This window comes from Lactuca saligna, chromosome 2 (assembly GCF_052625555.1).
Source record: "Lactuca saligna cultivar CGN05327 chromosome 2, ASM5262555v1, whole genome shotgun sequence".
Lineage (NCBI taxonomy): Eukaryota > Viridiplantae > Streptophyta > Magnoliopsida > Asterales > Asteraceae > Lactuca > Lactuca saligna.
This window is the reverse complement of record NC_136418.1, coordinates 162,532,189-162,546,554: the sequence shown is the minus strand read 5'-3', so window position 1 is coordinate 162,546,554 and position 14,366 is coordinate 162,532,189. Positions and strand designations below refer to the sequence as shown.

Below are 14,366 nucleotides of genomic sequence, written 5' to 3'. Positions count from 1 at the left end.
TATTTTCATACGTAACTAATGAATGATGAGATGTGTACAATCAGTCAGAGCAAGAAAATTTACCCCAAGATACCTATATTGTTATTTGCTTATGATGCTTTGATGCTTAAGATAGAACTGCATGATAGTTGTAGGCTAGGGATCTTCAGGAATGACATGATATAATTGCATGATGTATGATACTTGATAGCTTAGGAGGCTCTCTTGTATGCTAAAGGAAATTGACATCATTACTGTAGTTGCTTAGTGTGCATTATAGTTGTACACAACTAAGATTTTATAGCTTGATAATGTTTGATTTAGCTTTATTTATTGTTCTTTTCTGATAAAGGGTGTAGGTTAGAATCAATTATTCGACTGTTTATGGGATCCAACATTATGTATGATTAGCATGCACGAGTGGCTGCAGGGTTGGTGGAAGTTTCATGAATAAGAACAGTTCATAGCAGAACAATGTGGGGGAATGATTAGCCACTCTTGAGAGAGTAGATTCATGATGAATGTGTATCCTAGATGCTCAGGCCTAGTGGTCGGGAATTTCGTATAATAATTTGCCTGATTTTTATTGTGTTTTAGTGCTAGTCGACTCCACTGTTCGATATTGGCTGCTACTTGGGATATAATCGCAGCTTGGTGGGATGTGGACATTACTATCAATTGTTCTATAACTAATCTGATCAATTGGAGTAACAATCTCATAATTGATGTGGAGGCTAAATGTAATTTTGATGCGGTGGTCATGGTTACGTTTTGGAGCATATGGAGTTATAGAAACAAGATGGTGTTTAATATGGTGAAGCCCCGTAAAGATGTGATATTTGATGACATTCGTTCTTTTGCTTATTTTTGGGTAAAAATAGGCGTAGGAATTGCAAAATTGATTGGAATTGTTGGTTGTTTGATCCAAAATTTATTATGTCATCCTTGTAATTTGGTCTTGTCTCTAGCTTCTTGAGTTTTAATTAAGTTTTTGTTGTTAAAAAAATTATAAATTATAAGCTAACTTCTCATCATTATTAAAAAAAAATTTAGTTAGACTTACATTTTAATAAACGAAATTTAGTAGAAACATACCCTTTAAATTTTAAGGACGATAAATCAGATATATATTAAACTCATGATTTTTTTATATTCACATATATTAATTACATATACATATTTTCTTTTAAAAAACACGCATTAAACCTATAAATGTTAGATTATTTAAAATAAAAAAATCGTTTAAAACTACATAAAATAATATTAAAATATTCAGGTACATGAACAGTTTTTTATATTAGTAAAGAGAATTGTCATACTTAATCCTAAAAACATTAGCTTTGAATTTTTTTTATTAGAATTATATACTATTATTCTTGTAATATAAAAGTTGAATAGCAAACATAACGAGTTGAAAGATCGATGATTTCTTAAGCTTACAACCTCATATTATATTCTTACCAATCTTATATCTTATAGTTGTCTATACAAAATAAAGATCATGAGTTGATGATTTAACACAATAGATTTATATAATATCTAAATGTGATTAAACATATTTAGATATAATATCTCAAACATATTACTATCTTATATGTTTTGTGTTATATATTTTATTTTTTATAATATATAATTATTTTTATTTATATTTTATATTATTTTATATTTTTAGTTAACTTATCATTTTTCTTATCAAACATTAATTTTTACTATCATTTCAATTATTTAGCTAGTCTGACAAACATAATTTTAATAACATCCGATAATTTATTATTCTTATAAGTTTTGCATATTTTGACTCTTGCTTTTAATATCATTCCATTTTACATTATAGTTTATATGTGGATAGCATTATCTTTATTATTTTTTGATTAATTAATCTATTTAATTATATATGAATAGTAAAAATAATATAATTAATAAAATTTATGTCATTATAAATCAATTTTCAAAATTTTTAACATAAAACAAATATAAAATATTGTGATCATATTGTTTTTTATGGCAAAATATTTCGTATTATAATATTTTTTATATATTTAAATACTTAAGTAAATTACTATTTTTTGAAAATATTATATATACCTAAAAACTAAAAATGACAAATTATATAAAAAAGACTTATGAAGATTTTAAGATAGATACCCTTATTTCAAAAAAGTTTTTTTTTGAAAAGATTAATTATTAAAAAAGATTTATAGATAATATATTTTTATTGAATAAAAGTTCATCAAAACTTATACAACAATATATATATATATATATATATATATATATATATATATATATATATATATATATATATATATATATATTAAAATGAATCACTTTAAATTCACTTTAAGAATTGTAAAGATTATAAAAGAATAATAATAATAATAATAAAAAAATTTATTACACAACGATAACTAAAAATACCTAAAATTGATTGTCGCGGGGACAAAAATATCTTTACGGAAGGAAGAAGAGCCGTTTTCATTTTCACCCTATCTCCCCTGATTTTTGACCTAAGCAATACATACAAGAAACCTATATCTATAACCTTCTCTCCAGACCAGACCCACTTTGATTTCTTTATTCAGTAATCTTCAAAACCACCGATCATATCCTCTCTGGAAAATATTGTTGACTACGTACAGGAAATAGTCGTTCCGATTGGGGTTTGTTTACTTGCTGGGAAATAGTTGATTATGTTTAGGGTTTGATCATAGATAATGGTAGATTCAGGAGTTAGTAGGTTCTTATTGTCATGTAGGAAATGCCAGAGCTGCGCAGTGGAGTACGTCGTGCCCGTGCTTCACCTGTAGTCGACAAGAAGAAAGGTCTCAGCTCGCCGAAGGCTGCGGCGGGGAAGAAACGATCGGAGCAATTGGTTGGTAAGCACGTCAAAACTCGAGCGGCTGCGGCGACTTTGGTTGAGGTGAAACAACAGAAGAATCCGCGGCGGCAGACTAAGCAGACAAAGGAGGAGAAAGAGGGTTTAGCACCACCCACGTTGGTTGTTGTTTCCGAAACAGAGGAGAGAGGAAAAGAAACAGTCAAAGAAGTACGGATGGGGGATAGCGGCGGATTGAGCGCTAACAAGGTTACCGGTCAGGAGGAAGAAGGAAATACTGCCCCTTTTCCTGATAGGGTACTACACACTCTCTCTGTTTTCGATTTTGTTTTGAAATTTTTAAGCCTGTTATTTTTGCATGGTCTCAGTAAGGAAATGAACTTCTTAATTACTGGAATGAAGTTTCTGAAGTTGTGGTTATATTTCCATAGTTGTCATGTAGAGCTAGATGCATGATGGTTTAGGGAAATTCCCATTGATAGTCTTAGCTACCCATGAACCATTTGAAAGCCCTTGATCATCTTTCTGGTTGCCTTTTTTATATTTTTAATGTTTGTAGTCTCCCTTGTGTCTGCACTTGCTTATACTTTTTAGGCAAGATGTCATTAAGTATAATCTATTTGAATTGTTGTATCATAGCTTATCGAATCTCTCAATCAGTCAATTGATCATTTGAATACATCAGTAGATACTTTCTTTGATCTTTCATTGGTTGGTTTTCAGGTTCAAGTAGGTGGATCACCACAATATAAGGTTGAGAGGAAGCTAGGCAAAGGTGGTTTTGGTCAGGTATTTGTAGGTCGCCGTGTTTCTGGTGGAACTGAACGAATATCAGGTCCTGGAGCCATGGAGGTAATATTTTCCATAACCAATCATTTTCATTTATATTCTTTTTTCTAAAATTGGATTTGGCTAACTTCTTTCCTCTGCTTCTCTTTGTAACAGGTAGCTCTTAAATTTGAGCACAAAAACAGCAAAGGCTGCAGTTATGGTCCTCCATACGAGTGGCAAGTTTACAAGTATGTGCTTATTTTGGGTTCTATCTTAGTCAAGTTAAACATGTTCTTTTTTTCAAAACCATAAGTGGCATTGATGTTCTTTTTGATCCAACAGCACTCTAGGTGGCAGTCATGGTGTGCCTAAAGTACATTATAAAGGAAAACAAGGAGAGTATTATGTGATGGTATGATAATTCTAATTTATGTCTTTTCCCTTTCACTATTTTTGAAAGCTAGACAACATTATTTATAGCAATCTGCTGTCTTTATGCCTTTTCTCACTCTTTCAGGTCATGGACATGCTTGGACCTAGTCTATGGGATGTTTGGAATTCTTCTGGCCAATCGTGAGTTCTTGAGCTTGTGCACATGGAAAGAAATCCTTGTTTGTTTTGCATTGTTCTTGGTTTCTTGTTTGTTAACCATTTCTAATATCCAGGATGTCATCTGAAATGGTAGCTTGTATAGCTGTGGAAGCTTTGTCAATTTTGGATAAGCTGCATGCAAGAGGGTATGCTAAATAACTCATATGCTTCTTTTGTTAGTTTTCAAGTTGATACAAACATATATTTGACCTTGTTTCTTTCATTCCACCATGTTGAATGACTTCTGTTCCTTAGTTACGTGCATGGAGATGTAAAGCCAGAGAACTTTTTACTTGGCCAGCCATCAACATCTCAAGAAAAGAAATTATTTCTTGTTGACCTGGGGTTGGGTAAGAAATCTCATTTTACTTGTAGAAATTAACTTTAGTTACTTCATGGTTTCCTCTTTATTCTTTAATGCTTTGATTGATACTAAATGCAGCAACAAAGTGGCGAGAGACTGCTAATGGTCAACATGTTGACTATGACCAACGGCCTGACATGTTCAGGTCAAATTAAAATCACCAGTTTCTTGAAACAAACTGTAGTATTGTGTTACTTAATGTCCATTTGGATTCATATTCAATAGCCGTGTGATTGCAGGGGAACAGTTAGATATGCTAGTGTGCATGCACACTTGGGTAGGACTGCAAGTAGAAGAGATGATCTGGAATCTCTTGCATATACACTCATATTTCTTCATCGAGGCAGGCTTCCTTGGCAAGGGTATCAGGTATTAATTATTACATCATGATTCACCAGATTCTTTTATTGGCATATATATATGAGATTGTGCTTTGGTAATCTTATGTTGTTTTTTTTAGGGTGACAATAAATCATTTCTAGTGTGCAAGAAGAAAATGGCGACATCTCCTGAAATGTTGTGTGTGTTTTGCCCTGCACCTGTAAGGCAGTTTCTGGAGATAGTTGTGAATATGAAGTTTGATGAAGAACCAAACTATTCGAAGCTAATTTCTTTGTTCGAGGGACTAATAGGACCCAATCCTGCTATAAGGCCCATAAACACAGATGGTGCTCAAAAGGTGATTCATTTTGTTGCTACTTAACTTACTAGTGTGTATCATATGATCTGTTGTTAAATTAAAGAGTTAATCACTTTTGTTTTTTTTAAACTTCAGATCATCTGTCAAGTTGGTCAAAAACGGGGCAGATTGAATCTTGATGAGGATGATGATGGACAGCCTTCAAAGAAAATCCGAATGGGAGTCCCTGCAACACAGTGGATTTCAATTTACAATGCCAGGCTACCAATGAAACAAAGGTTGGTGCTACCTTTGATTTATTTTATATTCTCTGGGCCTCTTGTATCTAAAATGGGTTTGTGGTGCATTAGGTATCATTACAATGTTGCAGATGCAAGATTAAGCCAACATGTCGAGAGAGGAAATGCTGATGGCTTACTTATAAGCTGTGTGTCATCTTGTTCCAACTTATGGGCTTTGATAATGGATGCTGGGACAGGGTTTTCAAGCCAAGTTTATGAACTGTCTCCTTTCTTCTTACACAAGGTACAGACTATTGAGTGATAAATGCTGTGTTTGGGAAAAAAGAAAGCTATTTATTTAATAATATTGATGGATGTTGCAGGAATGGATTATGGAACAATGGGAGAAGAACTATTACATCAGCTCCATTGCTGGTGCTAACAATGGAAGCTCTCTGGTGGTTATGTCAAAAGGTATGCTGAGCTTTTCTTCTAAGAGTAGTATATGATGCATACTGCATGTGTTGTGTATTCTTATTTTATGAAGTTTTAGGGACACAGTACTCTCAACAGTCTTACAAAGTTAGCGACTCGTTCCCTTTCAAGTGGATAAACAAGAAATGGAGAGAAGGGTTTCATGTGACATCCATGGCAACCGCGGGTACCCGCTGGGGTGTTGTCATGTCCCGTAATGCTGGCTTCAGTGATCAGGTAAGGTAGCATAACATATAAATAATTAAATATTATAATTATATTGGTATGGGATTAATGTGGTGGGTGTATAATAAGGTGGTGGAGCTTGATTTTCTATATCCAAGTGAGGGGATTCATAGAAGGTGGGATAATGGTTACCGTATTACATCAACAGCTGCCACCTGGGATCAAGCTGCTCTTATCTTGAGTGTGCCTCGCCACAAGCCTGGCGATGAAACACAGGAAACTTTGCGCACATCACAGTTTCCAAGCACACATGTTAAGGTCAGTTTTCATACATTTTCTCATTCAGCTTTTTGGTTGTTCCTCATTTATGATTTATAAAATGGTATGTGCAGGAGAAGTGGGCTAAAAATCTGTATCTTGCCTGCATTTGCTATGGAAGAACTGTGTCTTGAATCATTATATGATAATGGTATGTGGGTTTGAAAACTACTTGTATTGTATTTAATTTTGAAATGCTGCTGTGTATGCTGATGATACCAGATCTCTCTCTCTCTCTCTCTCTGTGTTTGTTGTCATGTGCAGTGTGCAGAGAGAGAGAGAGAGAGAGGGTAGAGGACAGAAGACAGAGGTGGTGTGTAAAGTGGTTGTTGTAAACTCATGTGTTGTTGTGAATCAAGGACACCAGTAGTGGTCCAGATTCTGAGTAGTCAACTAGTCTAGTCGTGATGTTGACCCGTATTTATAATATATTGTTGTTTGTAACTGTACCTAATCGCTGGTTATATGTATGCCATTTTCATTGTCATGTGTATGCTTTGCTTCAAGGAAGCCATAATGTTATTATGGCGTGTTAAACTTGGTTACTTTTTTGGATATCAACCAGTGTGTTTTTGTTGGAAACATGTTATTTGATTTTGTTGGAAGTCTCGACTCCAGAGCTTCAGGGTTAGTATTTAGTGCTTCTATCATGCTATGCGATGGATGGCCAAATGCCATTTGAGAAAACTAGCCGCCAACCTCTAATCAAATCTTATTTCAACTTTAGCTTCAAGTGACCCAACAATTGAAGAATACACCATCTAGAATGAAAAAAAAAAAAAATAGGAATACTTGTTATCTCCCTTCTTATTCATACTCGAAGGTTTACAACTGGCGACAATGAGTGGTTGCCACCACCAATCTTTACAAGGAGCCAAAGTTGGTATTGGTGGCGTTAGTGTTTCACAACTGGCGACAATAACGTTTAGTTCTTGGGATTTGGTCGCAAGAGAATATCTTTACAAATGGAACATGTATGACGATATCAGAGTTAATTTTGATTCAGTGGAACAACATGCGGTTCTGACAGGGTATGGAGCAGATAAACTCCATTTTTATATCTTGGTCTTCCGGTCGGGTCAAAAATGGCTAGGGCGTAGGGTTGGAAAACGGTCATAGACAGGTCTGAAAAATAATTGTATAATTGGAAAGTGGAGATGCTTTCAATTGGTGGTCACTTTATGCTTCCCACTCCATTCTTCGTAGAGTGTTGGTGGCCATAAAAAAACATTGACATGACACTATTTTTGAGTCTCTAGTGGAATATTAGTTCAATTGGTTTAATGATAGGAAACATAAAACTACTCTAAACCGGGTCTTCTGGATACAAAATCCAGTGATCACCGCTCCTTGCAAATGTTGTAGTTTTCTCCCTACTTACGTTTTCTTTATTAGAATCATATTATCAATGGAAATTGATCGTTTTAGCCAAGAGCAACAACATGACAATGACTTGAAAAATATTTCTGTTTCGGACAAAGTTTACCCTGATAAATGAGCACCAGGCAACTTTCATCAACATCCCCCGTAATAACTCACCCCTGTGCAAAAATATCAAGCAATAAACTAGACTCTAAAAATGTGAATTCTGTTAGAGCCACAGGGCTCTATATCAGTCTTGAGCCAGAACCTGGAAGTCAGTCCAGTGAGTATGACTTCCACTTCCAGGTTGTAGCTCAAGACTGTTCTTTCCATATGCGTCCAGACACTTTTAGCTTCAGCTCCTGCCTGTCCCCACCAGAAAAGAACAACGCTATATTCCTTGTTATAATCAGCCCATCAAGACTATCACGAACAGTCTTGTGACTATCACGAATACTCCTCGGGATCCCTTGCCACTTCAACTTTCTACCATTTCCTCCAACTTCCAGACTGTAACTAAACTTGTTAGCATCATTTTCATCCCCCATGAACCGCAAAAACGCCATATAAACCGGTGCTGCTCCCAGATGAAAAGCTTCAAAATGCAAGCAGAATTGGTATCCAAAGCAGTTGAAAATCTGCACACCCAAAATCTTATTAGCTCACAGGGACTGTTTACGTTACTTGGTATTTCTAAAAGGGGGTGAAGTGTAGATCTTACGGTCAACATCCAAGTAGCATTCTCGATCTCATGAGGATTAGGCTTCACATACCGGTGGTTGAAGCTAGAGCCATCATGCATATCAACATTATGATCGGTCTTCAAATGTGCAACAATGAATGGAATATCACCGGTGACTGGACATTCTGCACCTGCGTAAGGACAATTATACCCTCGATGCTTGCAATCTTCTTCATGCCTCATCCTGCTGTGATATGCTAAAATATCTTGGCAACCATAAACATGGTATTTGCATGGTAATTCAATGGACTCTGCAACTTTTTCCAAAGCCAAACACCTTATATTTCCAAGCTCTTGTCTACATATCGGGCAACTGTTTTGAACTTTAGTCTTGCAAATCACACATATCGTGTGCCCATTTGGACACTACACATAAACATTCAAATTTAGAACATAATTCTTATTTGTATTCATTATTCACATGAGAATTGGTCAATTGGGAAGAGAAAAAAAAAACGTACTTGATGAATTGGGGGACACATTATGTTGAGGCATACAGGGCACTCAAGTAGATCATGAACAGCACTGTTTGATGCCATTCCAGGCCTTCCACCAATAGAATTACATATTCTGAGGCCATTTCTTCCTTCCACATTTGCAGATTTGACACTGTAATCAGCAATGGCAGCACGTGATTCAGTCACATCCTGGTAAACATTACCTCCAGGAGCCATGTTCTTGCTTTCTTGTGGTATTTGATTTGATCCTGAAAGTTGAAATCAAACCAAAATTATTATGAAAAACCCTAATTTTGAAAGTTTGAATGCAGATGGGCAGGGATGGAGAGGGGAAAGACATAACATAGACAATAAAGTTGAGTTGAATAAAGGTAGACATAACTTATAAGATATAGGTATGGGATTATACTATTATAGGGAAAACAAGATAACTGTTATACAAAGAAAGAATCCATTCCACAGATAGCGTTGGAAAGAAGATTTCTTTATGAGTGCAAGAAACCTACAGCCATGGGTTAACTTTTCATATCCAAATGTAGCAGATTTTAACAAACATTCAATCCGAATATCAGAATATGTTTTCTAGCGAACCTCATCCGAGGTTGACTAGACACCTACTACAATTTCGGTATGGGAGACTGGTGTTAACGGATTCAAATAACTGAGAAATTAAGGTATTTAACCATGGAATTTACCTGAATTCCTTTAAAGAAAACTCATACATTCCTCGCTAAATCGTAACATCGTTGTTGAATTTCAAGAAGAAAACAAGTTGACTTGGCCCATAATTTTTTCAGAGACTTTTTTTTCACTTGAATCATCAACGGACGTTAGTTTCAACGAATCAAAACATGCGCAGAAAACAGAATCGTTATAATCAAGAGACTGATACAGATAGCTAAAACGTAAGAACTGACCAAGAACTGCAAACCCCAGATGAGAAAGTCAATACCCAGAAGCCAAAACGAAGCAACCCATCAGTACTTGGGGTTTGTTATGAGTTTGTTGTAATGATACAACAAGATTAGGGTTTAAATAGATAGAGTAGATCGGATGAATTGACTTGAAGTGGTGATAAATTCCGACACTTAAAGATTTGGGCAATCTTGAACTCCCAGGATTCATTCAATTCTGTGAATCTATCTAGGATTGTAGAACGGTTGAGATGGTAATAAATATTGGGATTTTTATGATGTGTGTGTTTAACAGCTAATAAGGGGATTTGAGCAATGGTTTTGAAATGCAAATTTATGGTTTTTCCTGTTGTCTTGTTTTGAATTTAGTTTTGGCTTTTACGAGACATTTGCGCACGCGTTGCTCTGTTATCATCAACTTTAACTCTATTTATGATTTCATTATCACCCATTAATCTCAAATAAGAGATAGAGTAAACCACAAATTTCCTTCTGTGCTATATGTTTTTTTTCTTTTTTTTCTTTTTTGAAAAGGCAAATAGATTAATCGTTATTAATATTTTGATCTTGGTTAAATCTGTGCAGCCGTCATATGCAATTTTAAAGCGTTTTTTTTTTTTTGTTACTTTGTTAAATTCTAATCTTTTTCTATAAGCTAATATTTGAGCATTTGCTATGGCCTATGGTGGACTTAGACAAGATCGGAAATAAAAATCTTAATGGGAATGGAGCCTAGGTATTTGGTATATGTATATATTAAAAAAAAAAAAAAAGTTATGTTCTCTATTTCCTACTAAATTTGCTATATGTATATGAAAATATTCCCCTATTTATTTGTGTTGTTAGATTTTCTCTTAAAAATATTAATATGTATATGTTGCATGTTGTTAGAGATGTAAATGAACCGAACGGACATGAACAAAGACTTTTTTTGTTTGTTCATTTAACTTAGTCGAACAAACGAACGGATAAATGAATGACTTTTCTTGTTAATGTTCGTTAGTTTAACAAATTACATTATTCATGTTCGTTTGTTTAGGTTCGTGAAATGATAAACGGACGAACACAAATGAACATAGATAAACAAATACAACTCAACATATATAAACATAAACGAACAAATAATATAATATTGTAATAAAAAACAATAGAATATATATGAAGATAAATAAACTTCAACGACTAATATAAATAAAGTTCACGAACATAAATGAACGAACGGGAGGCTTGTTCATGTAGAGAACTTGCGTTCATATTCATTTATTTATTAAATAAACAAACATAATCGAACTTCTCGTCGAATGTTCGTTTTGTTTACAACTCTACATATTGTTTTTTTATTTGGGTTGCTTTTACTAGTGTTATTATACAAACATTTAGATTTGTCTAACAAAACCACCATGCAACTATCAAGGTTCAAAGTAAGTACGAAGCAAAACATAAAAACATTTTTACTTATCATCAATAGAAATGATCAATAAAAACGGTCATAATTGCAACATCAATATATATATATTTTTTTATCATAGAAAAGTCGGGCATTTTGCTTTTCTCTTTATCAACGTATGTTTTTCACTCTTCTTATTTTTGTATAATTTCTCAAAATTTATACTCTACAATCTCAGTGTAATGTTAGGCTAATGCTCAACAACGTTGATTTTTTCCTTGTGTCCAATGTTCATTTTTTTTTTTAAATTCAATAGTCCCGATAATATCTTTCGTTGTTGTTTGACTCTATTAGATTACTCTTTTTTTAACATTCTAAAATTTCCAGATAAATTTTTTCATTTCAAACATCCAGTATTCATGTCAAAACAACCAAAAGTATATCATAATGAAAATAATATCAGAGTACAAATCTCAAAATTATATAATATGGAAAAACAAGAGCAGATGTGGTACGATTAAGTCGGACCCTTCCCTTTCGAGCTGGAAGTATCTAAAACACAAACTGTGTTGGTGATTTTAGTGTCACCATGTCATTTTATGTAATTGGAACTAATATATAAGCTAAGGGACTTCATAATTTGTACTATACCATATGTACGGGTTTTGTGCGAAGTACACGTATGTATAAGATCGAATTAGAAGTTGGTTCAACAACAAGTCGGGGGTCCGGGGTTTCCAAAGGGGCAGAGATCCTTTGGCGGGGTCTAGGGGCAGCACCCCTAGCTGGGTCGAGGGGCAGCGCCGCCAAAAGGTCTCCGAATTTTACATATGGGAACATAGTGGGAAATTCAAATTGTTGATAGTGATTATGGTAAAACTAACGAAATTCGTTAGTTTTGGAAACCCTAAATTCTCATTAAAAATCTGGATATCCTTGACTTGCTTCCAAAGCAACCCATAAGAGAAACCCTAATCTTGTTTATTATATAAACGACTCTTCTCTTTGAGAAAAGACACACAAAATTTGTTAGCTCTCTTTTTCTTCAAACGAACACATAATCCTTCTAGCAATTTAGCTTACGTTTTCTATACCTGATTCGCAAGTGTCCTCTTGGATTATCCTAGGTTGAATTTCTTGCAACCCGGGCATAGAGTAGAAAATATCAGTTCAGAAAGTGTTCACACGATCCAAGGGGTATCCAAATCTCCAACGTAACCCTATTTCCTCTAACAAACTGAAAATCGTAAGCACAAAACTTAGTGAGCTCCCACAAAATACCTGATACCATATATACAAAATACTCAAAGCATAACTGAGTCTATTTCAACCCATTCAGCCTCTTTCAACCGGTATTGGGTCTATTTCAACCCCTTTGGTCTCTTTCAACCGGTATTGGGTATATTTCAACCCCTTCGGTCTCTTTCAATCGGTACTAGGTATATTTCAACCTTTTCGATCTCTTTCAACCGGTATTGGGTCTATTACACCCCTACAACTAACACATAATCATAACAGTAAGAGTCACAAAGAAAACAAACATATACAAGCAATACAGGAGATTGTCATGAAGATAACTATCATCCTACCAATATAGTCTAGTGAGCCAACATTGGTGTCTTTGACCCACGATTAAAGCGAAGGAAACTCACCTCAGTTTGAAGATATCAAATCATACTCGAGCTGTCGAATCGTGAAGTCCTCTCACTAAATCACAAATAATAGAATCCTAATTAGCAATTAGGTCACTAACCCTACCCAAGAGTCTAAATCCCAAATCTTGGCTTCCAGGGTAAAAGGTTGCTTAACCCTTCCCTTATTGGGCCTAACATACCAAGGCCCAACTCTAATATAGCCAAAAGTCCAAAAGACATTCCATGCCCATTATGGGCCTTAAGTCCAAAAAGGCCCAACACAACAAGGATTACGGCCCAACAAGGGCCCAAATGCATAAGCCCAAAAGTGGTCCGAAACTAAAAGCCCTAAAACCTCTCTGTTAAGTACACTAAGTGTACCATCAGTATGCTTGACGTACTCGAGTGCTTCGCAAGGTCGGGACTCCGGGTGAGTACGCTCAGCGTACACCCATGTACGCCCCAGTTGGCCATTGATTACTTTTAAGGTCTTAATTCCTTAAGATCTAATGTCCAACTTCATATATAAGCTTATTAAAACGTATTAAGCCATAAAGTTGCAAACTTTATGTTTTTTCATGGCTTAAAAAGGTCAAATCGTTGATTTTAACATACTAACTTCATGAAACAATCCTCCACCCTTTAATAAGCTAGAAAGGGTGAATAACCTCTGGATGTACAAGCTCCCTAATGTCCAATGCTTATCCACTAGTCTTCTTCTTCTTCTTCAAGATACACCACGCACACACAAAACACACACACACACACACACAAGGTTAATCTCTTTGGAAAATGGGTTAGAGGTTCGAGGTATAGCTCAAGACGCAACGGAGGTTGATAAGGTGAAGGACTTTGGGGACTTAATGTACTTAGATAGGGTGCAAATCCTAAAAATAAGGGTTTACCCCTAACTCACATACGCCATGCGCATGCAAGGGTACACTCAGCATACCAGGGGAACACCCCGCCTCATGCATGTATTAGAGTACGCCCGATGTACATATATGTACGCCCAACATACTTGGGTCCTAGTCAACAAATAAATGAGATAGTTTTGCTAAGAGTTACCAGACAAACCGAGCGTTATAACTCTCCCCCACTTAAATCAAACTTCATCCTCAAAGTTTGATGCCGCAAATAAATTTGGGTAATGTTCCCTCGTCTATTCCTTAGGCTCGCATGTCCTCTCAGAACCCTTTTTGTGCTGCCACTGCACATTCACTAATCCCACAACCTTGTTCCTCAAGGTTTTCGTCTTCCGGTCAAGGATCACCACCAGTCTGTCAATGTAATTCAAGCGGTCATCTACCTGAATATCCTCCAATGGAACCACTGCGGAATCATCCTACAGTACAACGAGAAAACTCACCTCGCAAAGTAGCTCAAAAGCCAACATGTCCTCAAAATCCCACAACAAGTGCTAGGCGTCACCTAGATAACCACACGAGGCAAATCCTTAATTTACCTATCAGGACATTAATGGTGTGTG

General features: G+C 35.4%; 2 protein-coding genes across 6 annotated transcripts; one reads left to right on the top strand and one right to left on the bottom strand.

Moving 5' to 3' along the window:
• The first annotated feature begins 2,455 nt into the window (after window positions 1-2,455).
• LOC145032477 (casein kinase 1-like protein HD16) lies at window positions 2,456-6,867 on the top strand. 3 transcript variants are annotated; one of them, XM_078981298.1, is made up of 17 exons: window positions 2,458-3,112; window positions 3,539-3,667; window positions 3,761-3,834; window positions 3,929-3,998; window positions 4,104-4,159; window positions 4,252-4,323; window positions 4,433-4,527; window positions 4,620-4,686; window positions 4,781-4,910; window positions 5,002-5,220; window positions 5,317-5,459; window positions 5,532-5,706; window positions 5,786-5,876; window positions 5,956-6,113; window positions 6,192-6,380; window positions 6,455-6,531; window positions 6,603-6,867. In XM_078981298.1, exons 1-16 carry the CDS (start codon window positions 2,738-2,740, stop codon window positions 6,512-6,514), a joined length of 2,103 nt encoding a protein of 700 aa, XP_078837424.1. In that variant the 5' UTR covers window positions 2,458-2,737; the 3' UTR covers window positions 6,515-6,531; window positions 6,603-6,867. The 3 variants fall into 3 exon arrangements, 2 of the variants coding, with proteins under 2 accessions (XP_078837424.1, XP_078837423.1); XM_078981297.1 differs by having other exon boundaries at window positions 2,459-3,112; window positions 6,645-6,867; XR_013677147.1 differs by lacking the exons at window positions 6,455-6,531; window positions 6,603-6,867 and having other exon boundaries at window positions 2,456-3,112; window positions 5,964-6,113; window positions 6,192-6,330.
• Window positions 6,868-7,829: 962 nt separating this feature from the next.
• Window positions 7,830-10,244, bottom strand: LOC145032478 (E3 ubiquitin-protein ligase SINAT2-like). Of its 3 annotated transcripts, XM_078981300.1 has the most exons (5): window positions 9,860-10,243; window positions 9,638-9,753; window positions 8,946-9,190; window positions 8,464-8,850; window positions 7,830-8,380 (listed from the first exon to the last, which is right to left on the bottom strand). In XM_078981300.1, the coding sequence occupies exons 3-5, from the start codon at window positions 9,156-9,158 to the stop codon at window positions 8,057-8,059; spliced, it is 924 nt and encodes a 307-aa protein (XP_078837426.1). In that variant the 5' UTR covers window positions 9,159-9,190; window positions 9,638-9,753; window positions 9,860-10,243; the 3' UTR covers window positions 7,830-8,056. The 3 variants fall into 3 exon arrangements, with proteins under 3 accessions (XP_078837426.1, XP_078837427.1, XP_078837425.1); XM_078981301.1 differs by lacking the exon at window positions 9,638-9,753 and having other exon boundaries at window positions 9,860-10,244; XM_078981299.1 differs by having other exon boundaries at window positions 9,638-10,243.
• Between the last annotated feature and the right edge of the window lie 4,122 nt (window positions 10,245-14,366).